Genomic DNA, 10,193 nt, shown 5'->3' with positions numbered 1-10,193 from the left:
GAGACAGCCTGGAGAAGATGCAGTTGGGATTCCTCTTACACAGGCGCACACACACTCAATGCATATGGAACACAAAATAGTGATTTGTGTTAAGTGTGTCTTAGTGTAAATAGTCTACTGTGACTCTTTTTAAAGATCAATTAATACTTTCAGTTTACCATTTTATATTTTGTAATTTTATCAAAGGAAAAAAAAGATTGTTTGTGATTTTTTCTTTCTCTCCTTTTCCTATATGCAATCCAAACTGAAATTCAAGTTTTTGGTGGTAACTCTGTACATTTCTTAGAGTATTTCTAAGAGCACATTTCAGTACAAGTAAATGACAACTGGTATACGCTGAAACATGACCACTAAATAAAGTGCTTTTATGGAGACAGTGAATTTTATTTTTGTCCCCTACCACATACATAGCCTTCTGATGGCAAAGGCAAAACAAAATGTGAGTATTTACAGTGCCATGATTAAAATTAACACTTAAGGAAGCCAGGCACTATTCAACCATGCAGATACACTTACTCTAACAGTGCTAATTAGCAGGGTCTTTCTAGGAGGAGGATCACAATCATTACACAGCCCAGAAAGGCATCCAGACTAGCTGCCTTACCTGCTACCATCAAAGTTTTAGAAGAGCAATGCTGGCATGATGTGGTTTCCTCCCAAAATGCCTGTCTCTTGCTTGTTCTCTGCATAGCAACCTCTCTCAAGAGAGACAGCTGTAGGTGTAGATCAGAGCTCAGGAAGTGCATTAGTATTCTATTTCGGACATCTGTGAGGGCAAGCTTAAGCACAGCTGCACAGAAATGAGTAAGTAGCGAGTGACATCCATGCACAAAGTGCCAGTAGCAGAGAACTGGGGTTTCAGACTGCCTCTGCCTCCACTATTTCTAGGTATAACCTAACTGTGGCTGTCACTCCTGCACCCCCACTGAGCCCCTACTGAAATTCTAAGACTGTCAGGGAGCTAATACAGCTTCCTTGGCAGGACAGGGTTGTCTGCCTTAAAGAACGGACTGGGGAAGGCAAAAGCAGGAAAACAAAGTGTTCACACGTTTAAAAAAAGAAGAGATTTGCCTTTAGGTGCTGGGATCACTGGTGATAGACAGGAAGGCTAAATACTGGGATGGAATGAACACAATGAAAGCAATGTTGTGGTTTTATTTGCTACAGTAGGATTGGCACAATTTAGCTAGGGTGGGTGAAAAGGTCAGGGGTTTAATTCTCATTAAATGCAGCAGGATGTGTCCCTCAGGAGCAGTTGCTTGTGAAGGTTTGCTCACAGCTGACCAGTGCTATGAACGTGCGACAGGGTGATGTTGGCTACTGAGAAGGAGCTCTGTGGGTTACTGCTTAAGGAAGATACTTCAGAAATGCAGTCAAGCTGACTTTGATGTTCAGCCAGTTGGATCCCATAGCCCAGCACCACAATGCAGCAGTGAGGTGGCCCTAGAATTTAATTTTTAAACCTACATTTATATATACTCTACTTCATTCTGGTAGGCTGGCTGTGTAGCTTTAAGCAGCTTCTGTATGCAAGTTGTACTGTTTTCTACCTAGACTTCCTGTGGATATAGCCAAGATTTAAGTTGTTCCTGGTCTGAAGAGCTTGCCTGCAGTAAGGGCTGTCTTTTTCTGTGGCAGCCCAAACCTACATATTATAGCCCACATTTGGTATTTTCCTTTGGGCATCCTAACCTCCCTAACTCTGACAGTTTTGACTTAGCCAACAACGCCGTCTGCAGGGAGAAGCTCATATCATGATCCCTGGAGGTCCCTCTCAGCCAGGGGGACATACACCTGGTTTGCAGGCCGTTTCTAAAAATGAGAGAGCTCATGGTGGGGTGTTTTAGCACCAGATTTCAATGGGCAAGTCTGAAGGAAACACCCCCTGAGCTAATTGCTAGGTGGGAAAGGGGAGGAACAGCTCATGGGTGCTGCTCCTCACCCTGCTCCCAGCTCCAGTTGGCTGCTGCAGGCCTCCGTGCTGCTGCACAAGGGACCCCATACCGTACTCTGCATCCATATCTGCCTGCACTAGTCATGGGTCCAAGACATGATGTGGGTTTGGTTTAAATTCTGTGATTATGGACAAAATTACCTAACATTACACAAAGACAATTCAAGTGAAGCACAGTCTTTTGTGCATGCACCGCTTTCCCTAAGTGGAGGAAGGCAAGAAAAGTTCGGTGAAAGATGAGATGAGGCTGTAATACGATTTCTCATCGTCTGTCAGTCCTGCATTGCCTGGTCTGATCACCACAGCCACGTGAGTATCTGCTTCCTCAGCCGCGTTGGCTTCTGAAACAAACAGAGGTGGGGAAAGTGGATATGAGATGTGCTTACCAACCTCTCCACACGAGGGTCTTTAAGGCTTGCAGAAGCCCCAAAACACTGAAGTGCTTTTAAAGGTTGAAACTGAGAGAGAAGCATTTGCACATGGCGCTGCAGCACTCTAGCAAGCGCCCAGCTCCTGGCAGACCTGCTGTGGATGACTGTAGCTGCTGCGTAATGGGAATGGATGGGAGCTGGCTGCCATGACACCTCCTTCCCTCTCCCAGCTGATGGCTCTCCAAGGCACCATACTGGCAGCACGCACCAGCAGCTCTATTCCTGTCACAAAGAGACTGGGCTGCGGTGTTAGCAAGTCCAACATGCCCTACCAGGAGTCACTTCTCACAAGCTTCCTTTGCTCCCCAAGCACAACAAGAGGCTGCCAGGAAGACGATAAAGGGAAAAGGAGGTAACTGCAAGCTCCCACCAATGCTGCTGCCAAGACTGGGGAGGAGGTAAGGGCTAACTCCTGGGGACTGAGCTGGCTTAGACTGAGATCACAACCCAGCGCCATTTCTGCCAGAAAGATATTTCCAGCAAAGGCAGGAAATAATATTAGCTTCCTGAGCCTGGCTTTTCAGGGGTCAAGTCTTGGTGACCAGGAGCAATGTTTTCCTGCTGCTGAACACAACCTAACAGTAAGTGGCACAAAGAACCAGCCACTGTGCATGCCACATTGCAGCACAGGAGATGTCATATGTTCCCCCGAGGATGGGTCATGAAAACCACTGACCCTGTTTGTAAATGGGGCACACCAACTGCTTCAGCAAACTGCTTTAACAGTCTCTCCTTGCTTGCTGGCACAAGGGCAGGTTTTCTACTTGACCTATTTTTCCATCATTGCAATACTGTTCACAGATATCCGTGACAGCCTGGATGTGTGAGGAAGGAGCATGGCAGCAGCTAGGGCGATGCCACTGAAGCAAGGTGGTCTGCAGCATTTCTGGGGTGCTTGTGACAAATCAGCAACATGCATTTAAAGAGCACCTGCCTCACTCACACAGGTGAGAGCCAGCAGGACTGGCAGGCCACCTACCTCGAGGGACATCTGTCAGGAAGAGGATGTTGTTGGTGGCACAGCCAATACTGGCGGCAATCCTTCTGTAGCTCTCGCTTTCTACCTTGGGGCCTATTTTGGTATCAAAGTGGCCGTCAAAGAGCTGAAAGAGAGAGAAAAGCGAAGGCAGTTGCTGAGTGCCACCTGAAGAGCAGGGCTCAACCTCGCTCCTGAGCAAGACATCCCCTTTCCTTTCTACCGCAGTAATAGGAGGGGGCCAGGGCAGAGGGGGGCAGGTTGGGGGGGCAGGGGACAATGCAGCCATGCTAGCATACTCAGCTGGCTGAGCTTAACTCCCACAGGCCAAACCCACTGCCCCACCTTCCTGTCACAGACTGTATTCATGAAGCATTACAGCAAGGGCAGTTGTGAGAGGGAAGTGCTCTGCAGAGGGAGAAGCTGTAAGGAAAATGATAAGGTTATCTACCTCTAGGATATCACCTTCTGTAGAGTATCTGAACAGAAGCTTCTGGGCTTCAATGCTGCCTGAGGAGTAGACATAGACCTTCATCCCTGCTTCCCGCCACTTCCGGACAGCTGGAACCACGTCTTTAAAGATTCTGGAGCAAAACAGGGCAGCAGGTAAGGGCAAACTTAGAGGCATCTGGAGGAACACCTTTAGCCAGGCACAGTGACAGTTGTTCCATTAGTTTGCAAGGGGACTTCATTCTCAATCTGCTCAGGGCTTCTGCAACAGAGGAGTCTGTATCAGCAACAGGTGGTATATCCTTAGCTCCAGCCAGCTGAGCAGCTCATTGACTGCTACACAGACAGCAGCTCTGATGAGTTGTTTCAGACATTTGGCAGGAGTTTCTCCAGCCCTTGCAATTTGGAGAAGAGAGGTTGGGGAAAATGACATCCTGCCACTTTTCTCTGCAAGGGAGGAATAAGGGGGAGGACAGGAAAAACAGGGTCTTGCATCCTGAGTCTCACCTGCCTTGCAAGCTACAAAGGTTTCCCTGTTGGCAAGAGCCATGGTTTTAAGTTGCACCCATATGGGGAAAACCCATCCCACAGGTTCAGGCTCTGACCATGTGTAGGGAGGAGCTGAGAGGAGACTGCAGCTGCAGGAGCTAAATGAGCAGCACCATATGAATCGTTTGAAGCCAGACAACAACTAGGGAAAGGAGTGTCCCCTAAGGGACTGAGGTCAGAGCTACTCTTCGGGGTCCTAGCTCTGTGTGGCCACTTGGGTCAAGGCCTAAAGGTATTGCCCCAAAAAGGGGATCTGAGCACCTGAATACCTGAAGGAAGAGGACTCCAACACCAGAAGGTGCTGGACTGAGTTTTACATACTTGTAGCAATCAGCTGGCCCTTTCTTCATCTCCTATTTCTTGGCCATCTGCTCAGGGCCTTGTTATGTTATGCGTTTAAAACAAACAAAAAAAAATAGTTCTTCTTAGTAGTTATTTATTAAATGTCTCTGGTGTCCACTGAAAATATTTTGAAGTTGTAAGGCACCTGCAGAAACTCCCAGCCACCCTTATGTTTTCACGTGCTGAGTTTTGTGCCCGGATTTCAGACACTGATGTGCCAGATACAGTTGGGTGAGGGGGAGACTTTAGAGATCTCACTCCTCGGATGCTGCCAAGCAGCAAGGCTAGCTCCACAGTTTTTGGACCGCTGTAAGACAATTAGCCTTGTTTTTAAAAAGAAAACCAACAGGATGGCAGTCCCTCTTGTCTTTCATCTGGTGGATGTTGGTGGATGTGGATGTTGCAAACATCTGGTGGATGTTTGTATTTTTCTCTGAGCTCTTTTTCTTCTTCCTCACTCTTCCTTTGGCAAAAACACTTTGTGAAATTAAGGGTTTCTTTTACTTTCTTAGGAACTTGAAATGCATAGTTTAACCAAATATGTCTCAACCTAAATAAGATTGGGCTTAACGCCAGTTGTACCTACTTATGCACCCCTGTGTTGTGGCTGAAACATAAAGAGAAGCCTGAAGACAAAAAGAAGTGGAAAGGCAGGAAACGGTCAGGTAAGAGACAAAGCAGGAGGAAACAACTGAAAGGACCTGACCCTGCCTTGTTCCAAAATGTGAGAGCAATCCAGTCCTATCAGTGCAAAATGCAGGATGAAGAATTTTAAGAAGTTCATACTTGTGCCTCAGTCTCTTGGTTTACCAAGAAATCTCTGTAGAGGAATATTGAGACATTTCCTGAATTTTTAATGCAGAAGGTAGTTTTCCTAGATGAATATTCAGCCGGTCATGGAAGCAGAATCACCCCATGTCATGCCTCCATAACCTTGTTCTGTTTCTCAGATCTCATCTCCTTTACGGACCCTGCCCAAGTGGCTGGAGAACTGGCTGTTCCCCAGCATGTACCTGCCAATTATTCCTTAAGTGGGGACTGAGACAACTCGGTCAGTCCTGAGGTTACTCTAAGCTGTGTTCCTGTCCTGGTTTAAGCGACTGTCCTGGTTCCGGCAGGGATGGGGTTAATTTCCCCAAGGAGCCGGCAGGGGACAGGTATTCCATACCACGTGACCCATACCCGGGCTATAAGAGGCGTTAGCCGGGGAGAAGAGAGGAGTCGCCACTTGGGGGTGGGCTTCGGCGGCGCGGGTCCGGTCGGTGCGCTTTGCGGCGGTACTGTAATGGCGTTTTCATCTTTCCTTTTGCTGTTTTATTAAATTGCATTATTTTAACCCACGAGTTTTGCCCTGACGATTTCTTTTTCCATGACTGTGGGAGTTGCGTGAGCGGCTGTGTGGTTCTTTGTTGCTGGCTGAGGCCCAACCATGACAGCGACACAGGACTAATTTCTCTTCTAATACTTGGGAAGACTGTACTTTTGGAAAACTCTAGTGTCTGAATTTGTGAAAATATTTACTTTGCGGCCAGCTATGGCGTGTGGATTTCAAAGTCTCAGTGTTTTTGAGCTTGCCAGGTGCGGGGATGAGGAGGAGCAAGACCCAAGCGCTTGACCCAAGCTGGCCAATAGGATTATTTCATACCATCAACATCACAGTCACTATAAATTAGAAAGTTTGCTGTGAAGTTCTCTCCCTCCCTTGATGGCTGCGATCCTGAGAACTTCATGCCCTAGTGTCTGACATTTGCTGTCCACTGCTGGGAGCACACAGCTTCCTACTGATATAATTGGCCGAGTATAATCTTTGCATATTCTATATTGGTATCGGGATCCATATTGGTTCTTTAGTGCTATTAATATTAATTATCAAATTCTACTTTATTAAATCTGTTTATACTTCAACTGCCGCGTTTCCTTGTTTTCTCCAGATTCCCTTTCCCGGGTGGAGAGGGGTCATTGGGTGACAGAATGATTGTCTAAATGACAATAAATTGTTGTGGGTCTCTGAAACCAAAGATTAAGCTCAATGGATTTGTGTTTTGCTGCATGATCAAGTTTGAAATGAAATGTCTGCAGCTGGTTCCATGACAGCAGTGGCCAGGCTTAGGGCACGACTCAGTGTGAATGTATTGGCTTCTCCACCAAGGTAGTAGTTCTATTTGCATTTGTACATGGCACTGTTTCCAGAAATAGCTCATGCAGCTGTTCTTCTAACAGACATCTAGGAAAGATGCACCCCATACCTGCCCCAGGGAAAGGGGCACACAATTACTCACTCTCCTTTGACATGCCCGGTTGCGTAGGCTGCCCTCCACATGTGACCCTGCAGCTGCTTCAGTGCTGTGGTCTTCCTGTCCAGAGACATCTGCCAGTGCACGTTGTCTACGATCGCCTGAATGACCTGCTCCAGCTCCTCTTCCCCGCTTCCGCTCTCCAAAGGGATCGGCACGGCCCCGTCCAAGCTGGAGTCCTGCTGAGCCTGGAAAACATCCATGATGAAAAGAGATGAAGGAAGAGATGGATTTGTCTCAGCATCTCCATTTAGGAAAGGGGTCTAACACCCGCATCAGCACAACTCTGTGCAGCACACAGCTTGAACTGCTTTCCACATTAAGGGTTACAACATTGTTTGAATGCTTTTCTCAATAGGAAATTCAGACTTCAGTAGCGTCTAGAAACACTTGCTTGGATTGTACTTTCCAAGCCCAACAATTAGCACTCTTGTAGCTATATTGTAAATACTCTAATGACAATTATCTTTGCTTAAGTATTTCACTACTGAAACTAAGTCAAAGAAGCAAATTCATCTGTTGACTTCAGACAGTTATAGGTCTCAAATTGATGGATGGCCCTGTGTGGGACAAGCGCTCTGCCATCCCTCCACGCTGTTTCCCAAACAAGCATCTGGAAGCTTCAGGCAGTGGATTCAGCAAGAGAAGGGCACAATGCAGGCAGGAAGCTGAAAAGCCATGGTTCAACACTCACTCAGAGGCCGTGAAGACCAAGGCAAGCTGAGGGAAGCAGCTGAGCTGCTGCCTACCAAGTACCAGACCTTCCCCAAGCACAACCCCAGGCTTTGGGTGTGGAAGAATCAGCCTGTCAAGGCAACCAGCCTCCGTGGGGGTAAAAGAGAGGTATGGGCTCATGTTGGGTGACTGGGGGAGTCCAGGTGACCTGAATTCTCAGGCATGCCATGAAAACCCAGAGAGACACAGTGTTGCTCTGTTACTTAACCTGTTTCCTCAGAAGTCCGACGTCCCGCTGGCACTCCTCCTCCTCCCAATGAGTGCGCAGATACTCCTTCACGTTGTTTTTGATGTAAGGGAACAAGGTCTCCTGGCAGCACACAAGAAAAATAGGCAGCTCCTTTAACCTGGCAGAGGTAAAGCTGATTTGCTTTTAAAGCAACCATTTGCACGTGCTGGTGTGTATGGTTATTTTCCCCGCTTGAGCTTCCCCTACAGTACTGCAGCTTGTGAAAATGCCTGCCAAGGGTGTCTGCCTGGTTGCAGGCCAGAGTCAATCTTGGACCAAGTTTTGTGCTGGTGGATTTTTTCCACTAATACTTATGTAGCTACAACTTTTCAATCCCAGGATGGAGAACCAGATAACTTTTCCTGAGCTTGCCAAAAAATGTCTCAAACAGCAGATGTGACCCCAAGTTCCCATCAGCTGAGGAGTATAAGGCTGACTGTGTACATACCCTGAACTGACAAATTATACTACTCTATCTTTAATGGGGTGCTTGTGTTAATGAAGGTCATTCTGAAAAAATATCTCAACTAGTCACCAGAGCTAGAGGACCTTTTTAAAAAGAAAAGTCTAGCCCAGTGTCACTGAGCTCCATCGGACAGTTTTGCAAATGAAATGAAACGGGGTTAGGGAAAAGTGCCACAGGAGAATTACAAACCTTCCTGGAGATCCCAAGGGAAACCAGAAATAATTACAAATTGCTCTCATTAGTCGTGTTTCACAACTGAGAAGCCACAAGCAGCCGCCGTGACGGCATCTCTGGGCACAGGAAAAGCCTCAGGACAAGGGGAAGGGCAGTGGATCTTTTAAAGGGAAATAGAAATTATGGAGATTAATTGAAAGTCCAAGTGAAATAACTTCTTTAAAGCATTTTCAGGATTTTCAGCAAACTGTGTTTATTGAAAACTATAACTCATTTGGCCTCCCTGCAACAGCAAGACTTTGGGTAGGAAACCGTCTCAGGCATATTGCATGTGATTTGCATGACAACAAAATGGATTCAAGGTGGATGCAACCAACTTCATTGCTCTGGTAGATGTTCAGTAAGAAATCTGAGCTGTTCGAACTGTTTTAATTGAAAGATATTGAGGGGAGGGAGGCAGTTGTGATGTCATCTAGACCTGAAGTTTCTTCAAGAGCACTGGAAGAACATGGACAGGAAAGATGTAGGTCATGTTGTGCATCTGTTAAACTCTGTTAGCAGAAACACCTAGAAAGCCTGGCAAGAGCCTTCACCTTTCTGCGCATCATGTGGGTCACAATGCACCTGTGTAAACTACTGGCAAAAAAGATCCACCAAAAGCTACAATGTCTCATGGAGAAATACAGGTTAATGGCAGGAGCAGGAATAATTCTGTTCTGAGGGAGCAAATTGCTCCTTCCTGTGAAGCACACTAGCCTGGACCAAAACCTGTTGGAGAGGAGGGACCCGCAGTGGTTGGAGAACTGCAAATTTTAATAGCATATTTACAGCCTTTGTCCCAATGCCTCCTGCTGGCTTTGTAGACTTCCTGGTCCCCTGGCTTTTGCACCTAACCAACATTTTCAATAGTCTTAAGCCTCCTCCTAGACGAGGGAAGCCACTCATACATATTTGCTGTTAGTTCAGTCCTCCTTGTTGATGTGCTCGCTGTGCTACCCTCCCCCAGTACTGGTCCTGTGCATGCTGGAGGAAGGACATACATCTCTTGTGACACTGGAGGCATCTGACTGTACCACCCTTTTGAAGGGAGAAAGCAGCAGACAACCCCGAGACAGTACTTCAGGCACTCTGCAAACACGGGTGAGGTACTGCAGCTCCAGCCATCTGAGCAACGGTGATGCTTTTTCTACATGAGGCTGAGAGCACTCCAATTACCCTATATCCATGAAAAAAATCATTTACCGAACTGCCCTGCATCTTAATAGTTCCCTGTTCCCCTGCTCACAAAAGAGGGAAGCGGTCAGTAAAACGAGATGTATTTTGTCGTGAGCATTATTCAGAAAAATACAAAAAATGTGTTACGGTCTCACGCTTCTGGAGGAAACTCAGGCCTGCCCTCCGCAGGGCTGCAGCCCCTGGAGAGGCGCCGCGCCCTGCCCCCACTCCCGCGCGGGGGGGCCGTGCCAGCGAAGGGATCTTGCAGTCACAGAAATCTGCCCGGCACAGCGGTGCCCCACGCCCCCCGGCTGCCGGAGGGGGGCCACGATAACAACGGCAATGATAACGGAGCACCCCGGCGGTGCCTGCGGGGCT

The 10,193-nt window shown here is 47.4% G+C and overlaps 1 protein-coding gene across 1 annotated transcript in view; it reads right to left on the bottom strand.

Moving 5' to 3' along the window:
• Positions 1-1,986: 1,986 nt before the first annotated feature.
• ENOPH1 (enolase-phosphatase 1) overlaps positions 1,987-10,193 on the bottom strand; it is a 9,588-nt gene continuing 1,381 nt past the window's right edge. Inside the window, exons 2-6 of the mRNA XM_009887556.1 lie at positions 7,940-8,078; positions 6,982-7,184; positions 3,813-3,945; positions 3,365-3,488; positions 1,987-2,295 (exon numbers count right to left, since the gene is read on the bottom strand). Of these exons, the coding sequence (XP_009885858.1) occupies positions 2,156-2,295; positions 3,365-3,488; positions 3,813-3,945; positions 6,982-7,184; positions 7,940-8,078 (739 nt within the window). The 3' untranslated portion in view covers positions 1,987-2,155. The remainder of the gene's footprint in view (positions 2,296-3,364; positions 3,489-3,812; positions 3,946-6,981; positions 7,185-7,939; positions 8,079-10,193) is intronic.

Source organism: Charadrius vociferus, unplaced genomic scaffold (genome assembly GCF_000708025.1).
Source record: "Charadrius vociferus isolate BGI_N301 unplaced genomic scaffold, ASM70802v2 scaffold896, whole genome shotgun sequence".
Lineage (NCBI taxonomy): Eukaryota > Metazoa > Chordata > Aves > Charadriiformes > Charadriidae > Charadrius > Charadrius vociferus.
This window is presented reverse-complemented; position numbering and strand designations above follow the sequence as displayed.